The sequence below is a fragment of the Schistocerca gregaria genome, chromosome 1 (assembly GCF_023897955.1).
Source record: "Schistocerca gregaria isolate iqSchGreg1 chromosome 1, iqSchGreg1.2, whole genome shotgun sequence".
NCBI lineage: Eukaryota > Metazoa > Arthropoda > Insecta > Orthoptera > Acrididae > Schistocerca > Schistocerca gregaria.
Genome location: NC_064920.1, coordinates 891,590,982 through 891,607,133, shown reverse-complemented (window position 1 = coordinate 891,607,133; position 16,152 = coordinate 891,590,982). Strand labels below are relative to the sequence as shown.

The window sequence follows — 16,152 nt, the reverse complement described above, 5'->3', positions numbered from 1 at the left end:
CAACCATGCCCCCCACCCCATAATTGCAGTCTATAGTAATTCAATTTACGAAAGCAATGTTTAAATCGCGGGCCGACCCTTCTGGATTCAAACGTCACGTCACATCTCATCCAGTCCGTTATACTGTTGCATATTGGCTGCCACGTGGAATCATCGTGCGATCATGACAATGTGAACGCTAACGCAAAATACTTCCGTTTCGGCATCGCACGATTTGGACTAGCAACAATTCAAACTACGCTCGCGCTCGTGATGTCAGCTGTCACAAGGGGGCCTGCGAGCATGCTAGCGAAATCGTAGCAGGAAAGATCGGGCGTCTGTTGGTGAGGTGAGCGCTAGAATGTTGGCAGTTCAGGGTATAGCGATGGCCCAACTGAGACGCGCACAAGATGCGGGGCCATGGTAACGCATGGGAAACACCACAAGAAACAGAAGGGTCCGTTATCGTCTGCCTTCCACTGAGGAAGCTATGCGCTTGTAATTGTGCTATGTTCTGTTTTGGGCTCTACTCAGCTCAGTCATGTTCCCACGACAAAGTTCTTATTCGGTGAGTCAAATGAATGTTCCGTGTTTTTACTTGAGTTTAGCAGAACCTAATTCCGCATCTCTGTTGAGTCCAATGACATTTGCACCGGCACTAACAGGCGCACGTATGCTCTTTCTTCGTTTACAACTGCCTGTTTGACAGTTTTTATTATTTTCTGAGCATCAAGCTGTTTGAGAATGTCACAGATTCCTTTGCAACCTGTGGTTGTAGCTATTATCGGCAACTGTCTTGTGCATGCTGACGAGCATTTTAATAGTGAGAATGATCTCTGTATTAGCTGTTACGTTTCACTCGGCCTCACAATAAAAACCGCAAAATCTGTCCAACGTGATCTGTACATTACATACGAAAACACCTTTGTAAGACGAATTAACTTTTATGTCATTTATAAAATAATAAATATTGCACCACGTAATTAACGAGCAGCCCTTAGTGGGCTCACCATCAATTTTTTTATCTTAAATTTTTTTGTGACTAATGCCCTTATGGCATATTTATTATTTTATACATGACGTAAGTACTGCCAGTCTTTCACGATAATTCCGTACTTATAATATGTATCATACGATTTTAGTAATAATTCTGTGACCATGTTATAGACCATTCTTTGGTTGAAATTCTGTGGAAGACACTCCCAGCAGTGTCGAAACCCGGTCAATTCGTTAAAAATTAGTGACCGAGGGCTGTTTTCTTTTAATTGTAACTATTCACGGTCTCTGAACGTTCAGCCATGTACAAAATTTTATCTTTTTAAGAGTTTCTGAACAACGTGATCGTCACCCTCGATTGTTAAAACTACTCCGCTTATATGACATTGTTGACTGTTTGACAAAAAGGGATAAAACTAACGACTGAGTGCTTGCACTGGAGCCACAGATGATCATTGCGATGATACTGTCTTAAGGGCAAGGAATTCTACCATTACTCCAGCCGAAATAGTCTGGCAGCTAAGCAAAATGGAAGTTACAGCTACAGAGCCCTCTGTTTATTCTCGTGTGTCTCAGCTACTGTTGGCGAAAGTTCTACGTTCTACGCATTATGAGTCAACCCCAATATTAAAACAAGAGAGAACCGCATCAACAACAGATACTCCTGTCTTGCGGCAGCATACCGCTCTCCCGGCCGTTGTCAGTTTTCCTGACCGTATTGCTGAATATTAGTAAAATCAACAAGTTCATTACTATCCGCACCGTGAAGAATTTGGAATCACTTTGTGTCTTCATGTAGGTCCACGAAATGTGCTTCCTTTTGTCCTCAAACTTTTTCAGACTAAATTAATCTTTTCACGTTATTAGAAACTCTAAGATAAATCAGTTTGCATCAAATACTGGCGACTAATCACTTCCAATGTCCAGTTTCTTCAAACACCGTCACCTCTTCTTGTGCCAAGAGGAACACTGTAAAATCAGTACCTCGCAGCGCTCTGAAACGTAATGAGTCATCAGCTATTGCGAATCTTCCTAGAACAAAGTGACCTATAAATCATTAGAGACCATTCTTCTTATACGCATCGTCCTTAGCAACTACGTCCACTAAACTATTGGGCGGTATTAAAAAGGTCATTATATATATATGACGACTGCTCGTATGCTTCTGCACGACTGCACGAAGGAAGTTTACTATCTTGTTTCTTATGGATAGGCAAAAAGGGCGCCAATGGGAGCTCTCAGTTTCAACTGGATCTTAAAATTGTCAAAGTACATTTTCGTGAGGCATGGGACGCCTAACTCTAACGTATGGCGGTTCAATTTTTTTAGCATTTCGTCGTCTGTTGAGAGGTGAATACGCTGATTTCCATTCACATTGCCTTTGTTAATGCTTTACGTCTATCGGCCACCATTCAAACAACCTCGACTAAATCCCGCTCTTCGCAGTTTTGTACAGACAACACAAGTGTCCCAACAAGCATTTTTTCTCAAGCCTCAGCTTCCCAACAACATACCAATAAATACACGCAGACTCGACGCGACGTAGCCTGCGTGATATTTTCACTTCACTTCAATCATCTTGGGTAGGTAGCCTGAACGTAAACGAAAGATACCGATGACGGTAGTTGTGATTAATTTTTCAAGCAACCAAAGGTTCACAATTTTATGCTTCGTGAAGTACATAATTTTAAAAGATCTGATCGCTAATTCCTGAATAAACGTAGTCTGCAAATGTGGTTCTCCACGGGGCAAACACTTGTGTGAAAATGCCTGTAGTAAGCGAAATGTGATACTCTTTGGTTGAGTAAAATATGTCGACGTCTGCTCTAGGGATATGTTTTATTACTACGCAACCAGAGCGTCTCAAAACCTCTACAACACTGCAGGCATTTAAATACAACCGGCAACAATGACTGACTGTCGCCAACAGTTCAATCCCAGAATTCAACTGCCTTCACTCTTCATCTTGTTGCTACATTGAAAAAGTAAACTAGCTTTCTTTGATTTACAGCGAGTTTGTAATTAACTACTAACATAATTCAGTTGAGTGTCTGGAGGCTGATGTTCCAGTGACACTGCGACAGTTACAGAAAGGCTGCACTACCACGAACAAATGAAAGTTGCCTTGTCTTTACACACCTTGCCCCACTAAAGCGTCTAATCATGTACCTAGTAGCCAAATTGATATTGCTAATGGCTGCCTTAAGCATTTGGTGCAATCGTACATAGCTAAACGAATTCGGCAATGCACTTAAACAATGGACTCCCTTCTGGCACTCATGTTTGAATTAATAACATTTATAACTGATAGTGTAAACCCGTAAACAAATATTGGCTGAATAAAATCCTGAAAGGATATTTCAAATTTGTCGTTTCTATGTGTTCGGAAGAGTGTGTATACTGACATGCGAATCTATTCTACAGCTATTGTACATCCGGAAATATGAAAACGGCTGTTAAATAATTCCTTAAAACTGCATTCCTGTAACTAAACTATGTTAAGACTGTTACAGGGACACCGAATGATGATTAACAAGAGAGACTGGCAGGGATTCGAATCGATATGATCTTTCGAAATGTTTATGCTGTCTTCCACTTGCGTTACGAATTTTATTTTTTGCAGCACTGAACAACTAGGCAGGAATTTGTTTGAACTTACATAACTAGCAGCTTATATAATATTTGTGGAAGGTTCTTAACCTACATTATTATATCCATAAATGTGTCTTCAATCTTGACTATACTACATTTACAGAAAATATACGCGGACACATGCACATATATGCATTTTGTTACACTTCGCAATACGTCTCGAGGCCCCGTTGTTCCGTCTTCGAACGTTGCGGATTATTTGTATATACGAGCATTTATCTTCCCGTACTTGGGCACTCGCATCTAGCAAATTCGGCACACTACAATTTTATTACAAGACGGCCTACTTACATCAGATCAACTCAACCACCTGAAAGTAGGATTTACAATGCGCAAAACGTGTCGTGCGGTGGAAACATGCACGAAATGCGAAGAAATTGAGTTTTATGCTTCTTTATCCTTGTCAGAACTTTTGATTCGTTGTTTTACTATTACTCTGTCTAAGGTTAGATATGTTGGAAATTCACTCTTACAGCAATCTCTGAAGTACCTAAGGCTTTGGTATCTTAAATTCTGCGCACTCACGCAATGTACATACATTACGCAGTGCCCACATTTGTTTTGCTCGTCATATATTTTAAATGAAATTGCACTTGGGGCCAGCGTACAATTATGCCCATACTTTAATGTACAGGCGGGAAGAAACCAGTAAAGACATGTAAAAAACCACAAGCATGCCGTAAATGAAACTCGAACCCGTGACCTCTGCGCTGTTAAGGTGTAGCGGCAGCACGAGACCACGCAGGTCGTCGTTGGTGCATAGCCACATAAGCAACACGTATTGTGCCAACCATGCTGTTTTGGACCACGTGTATTATTGTTGACGATAGTGGAACCACCGAAACGCACTGCTGAGAAAAGCGTTTATTTATTTATACGGCACTGCTTAGCTCACGGTGAGCTAAGGAACCAGTGTGTTGCATCAACGCCGCCAGGGTTGCAACAGCGGAGGCTATATCGCAAATGCAACGGCAACAACTACGTTATGCGAGCGTCTTCGGGCCCCTTCCAACGGTCGAACCAATGAGGAGGAGCCGAGCGTTTCGCAACAGGCGATGCGCCGGCTGTGCAGCTAGGCGGCAGGGCTCGCTCACACGGGCAATGCGCGCGCACGCTAGCACACACTTACTGTTGGTCTGTGGCGGCGTCTCCCCCGGCCTCGGCAGCTGCGTCATCGGCGGCGGACTGTGCGGCCGCCTCCAGGCGGCGGCGTCTCTCGCGCTCGGCGCGCGGCGTCGGCGTCAGCCCCAGAGCCAGCAGCACGTCGATACCGTCGCCGCCTCCGCCGGAGGAGCTGACGTCAGCGGCGAGGTCTTCCTCGGCAGCGGCGGAGGCGGCGTCGTCCGGCGCGTGCGGCACGGCGCGGTCGGGGACGGCGCCGCGGCGCAGGCGGGAGCGCGGCGGCAGGCCCAGCAGCTCATGCTGCACGTCGCGCTCGTAGCTGCGCGCCGAGAAATGCAGCGAGCAGACGCGCGCCGTGCTGGCGTTGAAGGTGCCGTCGCGGCCGCGGCCGCACGCCGCCACCCAGCGGCCGCGCGCCTCCGCCTCGGCGGGGAACCGGTGGTAGCGCACGCGCCGGCCGCGCGTCTTCCGGTGCGAGTTGCGGCACGTGGCCACTGCGCACTGCGGCATGGCTGCGCGCGCGCTGCTGCTGCTCGCCGAGCTACTGCGACACGCAGCGGCCGCCCTCGCGCCGGCAGCCGCCGCCATGCACTACTGCCCGGCTCGCCAACAGCGCTCTCCTCTGCTGCCCCCTGGCGGCCGGCGCCCTAACTGGCCCGCCTATGTGTGTGTGCGCGTGCGACTCCCTTATCGCGAAACGCTCGCCGAACGCGATACCCCGTGACGTCACGCGCGCGGACCCTCCACGCTACGCGCCGCAGTCGCCGCGGGAACTGACTGAGCGGCTACGGCGGCGTGCAGTCCTACCCGCGCTGAGCACCGCGTGACGTCACGCACACGACCTGCCTCCTGGCGGCAGCCGCGCCAACTGGCGCCGCTCGCTGGCGGCAGTGCCGACGCACTGCTGAGCACCGCGTGACGTCACGCGACTCTGTTGCCCCCTGGCGGGTCTTCCGACAACCGGCGGGCGCGGTCACGTAGGCGTTCACGCAAGAATGAGTCACGCTAACGCCTACATAGCGTCGAGAAGGAAATATCAAACTTAGTTTACAGCGTAACTTGGCAAGTTCTGCATCCGTGTGCTCTCCGGAATTCTTGGTATCAGTTACGTTCATGATTATGTCGTCGCGCAAATGAAAGATGCAATACGAATTATATATGTTGTCTTCTTTGTTTGTCGCCCGTTACGTTCATAATTATGTCGTCGAGCAAATGACAGATGCAATACGTCTTCTTAGTTTCTCGCCCCGTTTTTTACGCAGCTGTACATATACAAGTTGTACAGGTTAATTGCCGTCTTTTGCAATTGCAATAAAATTCTTGTCAAGACCAGACGCGTTTCGCTTTATTTTAAAGTATCTTTAGTGGTCACAGTAACAATATGGTTTCTGGGATCAGAAGTTCCCATTTTCCTAGCAAGCAGGGAGACAACTAGAACTGCACCACAAGAGGATTAATATGGTTTCTTCTCTCACAATTCTTCTTGTTATGACTATTAACAGTTCCCAAGCATTACTTATTACTATAGGCAGTTTTTATGCTTTTCTTTACTTACGGTTTTTTTGTTTTTGTTTATTCCACTCTTCGTCGTCTTCCACTGCATGTGTTGTGTTTCTCCATACATCTCATTCACTGCACTTAATAAACATAGAAATGGGGATTTATCAAGAGCAGTTACAGTGCTGTATCGAAAAACGCAACACACACACTTGGAAGACGAAGAAGAATGCTATGAACAACAACAAAACTGCGAGTAACGAAAAGAACAAAAACTGTTTGTAGTAAGAAGTAAACATTGCGGACTGTTTATGATCATAATAAACAAAATTGTAAGGCAAAAGACCAAATTGATACAGTGACCATTAAAGGTACTTTAAAATAAAACGAAATGCCTCTGGCCTTAATAAAACTTTTAGTACAGTTGCAAAAGACGGCAATTAACCTATACAGTTTGCAATATGAATTCATTCACAAAAGCTTGAGCAGTGAACTAAAATTTAATTGTACGTACAAACTACTGCACAAATATTCGTCAGATTTTTGCTTTGGAAATAGTGGTTATCATTGTCGTAAACAATGATGGGTTTGCATTTACCAATTTTCTATAATTTCTGCCTTCAATACGTTTCCGTTGGGTGTAATTACTAAAACCACTTAAATTCTAGGAAAATGAATGAACACACAAATACAGTAATATTTTGCGTGTGGATTCTCAGCCGTGTGAATTTTCTAAATGACAACATAGTTACACATATAGCTGAATTTGTAACCTTTATTTGCGTTACTAAAGGCTTGGCTGTAGGCCATTTTCAAATAGCTGGAATTACGAACCAGAATAACATTCCGTAGCCGAAATTGCAGTAGCACAAATAAACGTTGCACATTCGTCTAGTTGTGGAATCGTATTTCAGGCAGAAAGAGAGAGAGAGAGAGAGATGGTAGGTCAACATTTGTTTTTCCACCACCCACCCACCTCCCTTTCCTTCTCCTTGTCATTCAACCTTACCACCCTACTCCTTGCCTGTACTGCCCATTGCCAGAGCATACGTCTACTATAGCACGAACAGTACTCAGTACTGCAACCTAACACGTACAACGGTTGATGAGCATGAAAAAAAACAACTTCACCGTACAAGGCAATGTATGGTGAATTTTAGGTTGGAGTGTTTATTAAACTTGGGCCTCGGTGCAAACATATTGATAATTTGCGCTAGTCAAACAGTGAATGATTTTTGAAGCAGAAAAAACAGAAATTTTCTGAGTAATTGCAGGATATACGGGAATTTCAGGTCAATTCCAGGTTTTATCAAAAGTCATTAAGTCACATGTACCGCACTCAACAAAAAGATCAAACGAATCTACATTGCGTATTATGCGAACTAACCAATGAAATGTATACAAACGTAATTTCAGGCTGGTGATAACACTTTACTGAAAAAAAAGAATTGAGTATAAATAAGGCTCAGTTGCACATTGGGGAATAGCATAAACTACAGTAAACGAGCTTGGCAACTACTGAAAAACATACGATTCACTGTTCTACAAGAAGACATAATTCTCCAAATAACACTATTCAGCGATCAAATAATAACATTCAAAAATCGTACATTTTCCAACGAAGTTTTGTCGTATTCTGTATCAGACGTGACTATAAATACAATAAGTTCGTTTATACAATAATTTTTTACTGCTATCAGTCACGATTTTCGTCCTACTTCTATTTTGCGCGATGGGTTTCGAGAAATGATTGTTATTTTCAACTGCGTTTTACGTGTGCTGCGCCATTTATTCGTGATGCCTTCCACATGTGATGGGGGCATTGTTCTATTGTCTTTACGGTACTATACAAGAAACAAGAACAATTTTTAATCAATGATCAACCTTTATATAGCTTTTAATAGTAAATTTGGAATTAACTTCTAATCTACTTATGCTTATCTTGTGGTCTGCTTGTACAGAACCTCGCACGCGTTAAACGTTACACACAATTTTTTGTGCAAATTACAGATTGAAAGTAGCAGTCGTACAAAAACGAAGTAGTTACAAAGACATTTTTACATAAAGTCAACAGAAAAAAAACATTATAGGTCGTCAACAGAGTATGATTTTATGATACAGAGGGTATTTAGCTTAATATTTTGGATCATTATTTGCTTATATATATGTTGGTTATAACTACAGTTAACTTTCAAAACGTTGTAAAAATAACACTGGTCAGAATGAAGTCTAATTGCAACGGAATATTATCGGAGAAAGAGGATTTATATGGCACGGTGGCCTAAGGAACCAGTGTGTTGCATCAACGCCGCCAGGGTTGCAGAAAAAAATAGTGTGAAAATCGATCAGTAGGTGGCGCTGTATGTGTCAGAATACGTAAATGAAAACGCCTGTCATGCGTACGTCCCACCGGAGTTGGTATAAACACGCCGGGTGCAGGGCTTTCCCTCCTTTCGCGTCAGCGACGTTCGCCATGGCTATCTCAATGCAGCATCGCGCTCTGCTTGTAAAGCTGTATTACAACAATGATTGTGCGCACGTCGTTCTGCAGAAGTCCCGGATTCTGAAATTGTCAGCCGCCATTTCCCTACAGCCTGGCCGTCCCGATCACTCGATCTTAAACCGCGTGACTTCTGGCTGGAGGCTATCTGAAAGATGTTGTGTTCACTGTTCCGATTGCAAATTCAGTTGCATAGAAGGCACGCATTGCCCAACACATTCTGAACGTGACCCCGGAAACAACTCGATTACTTGTGGAACATATTGACATATTGAACATGTTTTGGGCCAGTCACACGGAAATTAATAATCCGATTTGATTGATGGTTTTATGCGGTTTTTGACCTCAGGACAATTAAAAACCCATTTTTCCCATCCAATGTGATATGACCTTACCGTGGTGGATGGACTTACGTATCACACATGTACACGCATGCACACTGAGTAGTACAATTTGTTTAACGTCAAACGTACACCTTAGGCATTGATTTGTAATTCATCTGTCATTTGTAGTCGACCACTATTAAATTACGATGCTTACAGCGCCATCTATTGCTACATTTTGTAGCTATTTATTTTTCTTCTGCCATACGTTTTATCCCTTCTCCGATAATATTCCGTTGCAGTCCTTACCAGTGGTGTTATTTCTACAGCGGTTTGAAAGTTTAACTATAATCACCCTGTATATTTAGCAAACAGCTTATTTCTGAGTATCATTATTAAATTTAATAAATACAATTAGTGATACTTAACAAAATAGTATGTTTAAAATCTGTGTCAACAAAAAATTATCTAGACCATCAAGATAAATACCATCTGTATGATAAAATAGTCTACAGACGACCTGCAGCGTAATGTCTGTTTCTTACTTTTGTTCATTTGCTGTTTTCATTGCGTACTGTGCACAGAAATTTTCTACGATGTTTGACGTGTGTGGTTTTCTGCACAAGTGGACCACAAGAAAACCGTAAGTAGAAGTTCAGTTCATTCCAAATTTACCATTAAGAACTATATAAAGATTGACAACTGATTTAAAATTGTCCTTGTTTTCTTCATATATTACACTAAAGACAACAGAACAATGCGGCAACCGCCACACGGAAGACATAAAAAAATAAAATGCAAAGCACACAAAACGTATTTGAAAATGGGAATAATTTCCCGAAACGCATCGTTCAAAATATAAATAAAAAGATGATCGTGTCTGGTAGCAGAAAAAAGTATTTTATAAGCAGACGCATGACATGACCTAGTTTCTTTTTCGCTATATGACTTCATGAAATGTCTGGATGAAATTATTTTTTTCCCTTTCAAGTATTAATAAGTCCACCATCTCCGTTGCAAGCAAACAAGCGTCCTACAGTTGTTCATAGTAGCTAAGTGAAAATTTGGCACAATAGCTACAAAGATTTGGGATTTTATTCTAGTACTAAACATGATCTTATTTTCAGGTAAAACGTGCTGTAACTGAAAAACACCAAATTAAGCAAAGACTCGGATTCACCTTTAGACAGAAGTCCACTCCTTTCCCCATCAGTAAATGAGTGAGCCGGTTGCTAGAAAGAATGTCACCTCCTGTAGGATCATGCCTGCTAGAAAACTGTGTTGTTCAAAGCAAACTGAGTCTCACTGCACGCAGTAGATACCATCTGCCAACGCTGAGGCAAACAGCCGGCCGCGGTGGCCGTGAGGTTCTAGGCAGTTCAGTCCGGAACCGCGTGACTGCCACGGTCGCAGGTTCGAATCCTACCTGGGGCATGGATGTGTGTGATGTCCTTAGGTTAGTTAGGTTTAAGTAGTTCTAAGTTCTAGGGGACCGTTGACCTCAGATGTTGAGTCCCATAGTGCTCAGAGCCATTTGAACCCTTTTTGCTGAAGCAAATAGACCAGAAATGAGGCATTAGATGTAGCAGAACCTTTGATGTTTGGGCAACAAAACAACTGACTACAATCGAATAGAGAGAATATGAAATGCAAACTGGCAATTGCAAGAACAGCATTTCTGAAAAACAGAAGTTTGTTAATGTTGAACATAAATTTAAATCATTTTTTCTTACAGTATTTTTTGGGGGTACAGCCTTGCACGGAAGTGAAACGTGGTCGATGTTCAGTCTAGACGTGAGGAGAACAGAAGCATTTGACATGTGGTACTAGAGAAGAATGCTGAGGATTGGATGAGTGGATCGTAAAACCAATACACACAGGCGACAAAAGTCACGAATACCTCCCAGTATCGTGTCAGATCTCCTTCTGTCGGGCGTAGTGCAGCCTCTCTACACAACGTGGACTCAACAAGTCGTTGGAAGTCCCTTGCAGAAATGTTGAGCCATGCTGCCCCTACACCCAGCCAAAATTGCGAAAGTGTTGCCGGTCAGGATTTTGTACACGTACTGACATCTCGATTATGTTCCACAATTGTTCGAAGGTACCCATATTGTGCGATCTGAGTGGCCAAATCATTTGCTCAAATTGTCCAGAATGTTCTTCAAACCAAACGCGAACAACTGTGTCCCTGTGACATGGCGCTTTTCCAGTTAATGATCGCTTCAGCTGTACCAGAGCTGCTAGTCCTGTCGATGTAAACACAGTCCATGGAGCCACCGCCAACCTTCACAATGCCTTGTTGACAACTTGGGTCCATGACATCGTGGGGCCTGTTTCACACTCGAACCCTATCATCAGCTTTTGACAACTGAAATCGGGACTCGTCTGAACTGTCCACGGTTTCCAGTGGTCTAGGGTCCAACCGAAATGGCCTGGAGCCCAGGAGAGGTTTCTGCAGGCGATGTGCTGTCAGCAAAGGCACTCGCGTCGGTAGTCTGCTGTCTTAGCCCATTAACGACAAATTTCTACACACTGTCATAACGTATACGTTCGTCGTACGTCCCACATTGATTTCCCCGGTTATTTCACGTAGTGGCGCTTGTCTGTTAGCACTGTCAACTCTCTGTAAACTACTGAGCGATGTGGCGCTGTCGTTAACACACTGGACTAGCATCCAGTAGGACGACGGTTCAAACACGCGTCCGGCCAACCTGCTTTAGGTTTCTATGAGTTTCCTGAATCGCTTCAGGCAAATGCTGAGATGGTTCCTTCGAAAGGGCACTGCCGATTTCCCTCCCCATCCTTCCCTAATCCGAGCTTGTCCTCCGTCTCTAATGACCTCGTCGTCGACGGGACGTTAAACATTAATATCCTCCTCTCTCCTCTACGCAAACGCCGCTGTCATTCCCGGCACACTCTTCACATTGTGGATCTCGGGATTGGCAAGAAGTTTTCCCACAACGAAATCCATGAATGGCTTCAAATGGTCACCAAGCACCCGAACACAACCATTTACAGCCAATTCGACCGAATGACCCAGTCCACGAAAAGCAAGTTTGGCCTCTGGTATTAAGCCTGTGGTTAATGAATTAATGAACCAGCATTGGCGATGATTAATCGGTCACCTCTACCGGTAGGCACTTTCAAACAGCCGCTTCCTTTGGATTCGTGCCATATATAATAATTGGTGTGGTTCTGTGAAACCCAAGTTTCGTCCAAGTACACTACAGGCCTGGTGCTTTCAACACGCAAGAAGTGCATTGTACTCAAAAACTTCGCTCTTGTTGCTGCAATGTCTCTGCGTTCCTTTAAGAATTTGCGTCCGTCATTACACTTCTTGAATCGGAAACCAAGGGAGAGAAGAAGACGAAGAACGGAGGTCTCTGAGCACGAGTAATAAATTTTTTCACGGAGCTCAGCCTATATTTTTTTAGCCCTTGGATACTCTCCTCTGTCGTAATATCCAAGTGCAGTTCTATTCACGAGCTCTTTGTTGAAAGTCGATTGATTTCCGTTCACGTTCGTATCCCTTTCTTGGAGAATCGAAACACTCATTCATGTCCGGAGATTGTGCCAGTGATACAGATTTGCAAATACGGCCTACAGTTGACTTGGAGACACCACACGCCTTAGCAGTAACTTCATGAATTTGCGCAAAATTTAAGTTATTCCTCGCTTCTTCATTGTCGGCCAGATCAGTAAAAAACCTGAGTACATTCGATATGATAATTTTCGATTGTTTAAGAATATCTTTCTGTTTTTTATGCACACCGACCTGAGGAGTACTACAACTAGGGCGTTGCTCCTGCATTATTGTTCACCACCGAACACACGTCAGAGCACCTTTCTAAGGACAGTAATACACTGAGATCAGAAGTGAACACTCATAACAGGGTAACGCTGAGCTTTCAGCTGTTCTGACCTACCGCACCGCTAACGGTACCTGCATGGCAACAAAGCCGAGAGGCGGGCTAATTACAGCCCACAGCCCCTGATGGCTTGAGAACTCTACATTCATGCCGGCTACTATAGCATGGAGAGGTTCGGCAAACCTATCATCGCACTGAAGATCACAATTACTGCAGGTTAGGTCGCACAAGAATGAAATAGCGGAAGGACGTGTTGGAATTGTCTGTGGAGCAATGAACCTGAATTCCGTTCTATGTGCGACGGTTTTCGTGCTTTAGATTATCGTCCTGGGCTACTGCATAATGACACCATCACATAAATGGAGTTATCTGCTAATCTGTCGCACCTCGATCACGTAAACAGCACGTGTAGTTCTCGTCGAGAGAATCGTTGCGCAGAGAATAAACGCATCTCGGACTTCAAGCGGCAAACAAGCACAGAAGTAAAAAAGGATCATATGCCGAAGTATTTTTTTAAATTCTTTGTTACAATACAAACTTTACATACCTAAAATTGGTATCTGTTTCCCACGAATACTCATTCTCCATACATTATTGCAGAATACGATACTGCAGTGCCTGTGTTATTCTGATTACGAAGCAAAATTCCTCTGGACGCGCATGCATGGTTGGCGATATGCGGAAGTTTGGGGGGGGGGGGGGGGGGGGGAGGCTGCGAGTCGTGCACGGGTAGGCAAATGGTAAGATGCGGGTTCGAGTCCACGTCAGGCGCAAATTTTCGTAGTCGTCATTCCATTCTACAGCTGATGGTATCCTTATTCGCAATTGCGAATTATTTGATTAATGCAGAAGATGCCAATAAGTGGACAACTCCGTTCAAAATTACAACTCGTTTGCGGGATTCAATTTTATATGTACGCAACAGTGCTTCAGTCCAAGGGAGGCAACAATAGTCCATCTGCAGAGCTACCTCGACATGGAAGGAATGCGAAGCTCTCCGTCGAAACTCCACCAACCAATGGGATATTTATTTGTTTATTCACGAGGACTGTCCTTGGAAACCTAATTAATCCATTGAATAACTCAACTGAAGGTTGCCGAGATCAACGTTGGGCTGTTTATCTGATTTGTTTCGTCTTAGAGTTGGAAAGAGCATTAATTTTTCTCAAGATTAAAACACTTTGCGTTAAATTTGAAGTGTTTTCTGCAATATCTGTCCATTCTCTATGAACGGTGAGGGGACCGGGAATGACACAATTAGACGAATAACGATTACCTTCTCATAACAATAGCTCATACTCCACACAGTCTGCTATAGGTCAGAGACACGCTTCACAATTTTGCTTCAACTCTGGGACATTTACAAACATTAAAGTGCTACATGATTTTCCAGCACAGATGCAGACGGCGATACTAGTTCTTACTTAACATAAACGTAACGTGTAAGTTCTCTGATCAAATCCAGATTTACTTGTAGTCATACACGTTTTTTACGTGTCTTTTCTGTGTCAGTTTACGCAAATGTAACGCAAGATCCGTGAGGCCGATATCTTCCATGGGAAGTAGACATCTGTCCTATTTATTCCGCCGTTATGCTATAAATTGAAAAGAAAAGAATCGAAAAGGGTGCTTGTAACTAGAGGTCAAGTTTTCTCTGTATTAACTGTGTTCGCCGCTGTTTGTCACAACTTGAAATAGGCAAATTTTATTCGCCCTTTCAAAATTTCCTTCGTGGACCATCCCATTACATTTCTTTCCTTCATCAGAATTAAAGACGTATTTCTCAATTTATAACAAAAAGAAAAATATTTGCGTTCTTCTTATCATAAATATTACCCTGTGATCACAGGGTGGCCAGGATTTCATTTCCTGGGTGTTTTCAACAAATGAATATTTAGTAAAGTGAACTTGTAATAGAACACAAAATGACACAATACTGTGTTTGTCTATACATAAAATATAAATTATCGTGAGTCACTTAGCTAATATATTATAACACACATTATCAAGCAGTAATCAACCAGTAAAATTATTTTGTCGGTGGTATCGCCATGGAGTTGAGTTTGTGCGTGGCTGTAAACGTTGTTTAGAGATGCTAGTGAACATCTCCGCATACATGTCAGCAATCCACGTCTTTCCAAAAAGTGGTATAGTTTCAAATTACAAGGAATTGGTGAGGGGGAGAAGGAACACAATGAGCGACACAGAGAAGTACGTGTGTAAGAATTTCTATGTTGCTCAGTGCTGACAACATATACATGATACCCACTTCTTAGGCCCATAGATCGTCTGGTATGGTTAGAACATTAGTGCTTCATGTCTCGTCGACATTAGAGACACAGTATTAGACACACAGTATTACTTGGATTTTTTGAATTTTGGGAGGGAAGGAAGTGTTGCGGCCTTTTTAAAGAACCATTAGCCACTACACCACTCCGCTCAATGCTATGGTGGAAATGGCAGACGAAAATGTTAAAGTTTTGTGAAAGCGCATAATAGGAAAGTTTAATTCTGATGAGATGCTTATTGATAGTAATGAATAGGAACTTACATTAAGCATCTTGTAAGAATGTTAGATCGCAAAAGTTGGCAACAGCCGGCTACTCTTGAAGTTTACCGACCTCTTCAGACGCATAGGCCTACTGATGTCAGTTACAGATGGTAGAAGCTTTTTTGGTAGTTTTCTTGTCGGTAGAAATCGAAAATCGTCGTGCCATTCTGTTTGTCCGCAGCTCGTGGTCGTGCGGTAGCGTTCACGCTTCCCGCGCCCGGGTTCCCGGGTTCGATTCCCGGCGGGGTCAGGGATTTTCTCTGCTTCGTGATGACTAGGTGTTGTGTGATGTCCTTAGGTTAATTAGGTTTAAGTAGTTCTAAGAATAGGGGACAGATGACCATAGATGTTAAGTCCCATAGTGCTCAGAGCCATTTGTATTCTGTTTCACGTCCCTACCAACCTTTGCAATCAAGTGAATAATTATAAGTGTTAGTACTCATCTCCATTATTACAAATAAGGTCCGCCTCGATAGATGAGTATAAAAAAAAGTGATCAGCGCGACGGAATGCCATGCTAGACTCCGGGTACGATTCCCGGATGTCGGATTGTGTTGTCTTCATCATGATCATCATCATCATCTCATCCCCATCGACACGCAGGTCACTGAAGCGGCGTAAACTCAAAAGAATTGCACCAGGCGACCGGCCTACCCGACGGGA

The 16,152-nt window shown here is 43.4% G+C and overlaps 1 protein-coding gene across 4 annotated transcripts in view; it reads right to left on the bottom strand.

Annotated features, from left to right (window-relative positions):
* Positions 1-5,682, bottom strand: part of LOC126273691 (pneumococcal serine-rich repeat protein-like) — a 495,465-nt gene extending 489,783 nt beyond the window's left edge. Inside the window, exon 1 of one of the 4 annotated variants that reach the window (XM_049977053.1) lies at positions 4,757-5,682. In XM_049977053.1, coding sequence (XP_049833010.1) covers positions 4,757-5,337 — 581 coding nt within the window. In that variant the 5' untranslated portion in view covers positions 5,338-5,682. The remainder of the gene's footprint in view (positions 1-4,756) is intronic. The other 3 variants (XM_049977051.1, XM_049977052.1, XM_049977056.1) reach the window with 3 other exon arrangements.
* Between the last annotated feature and the right edge of the window lie 10,470 nt (positions 5,683-16,152).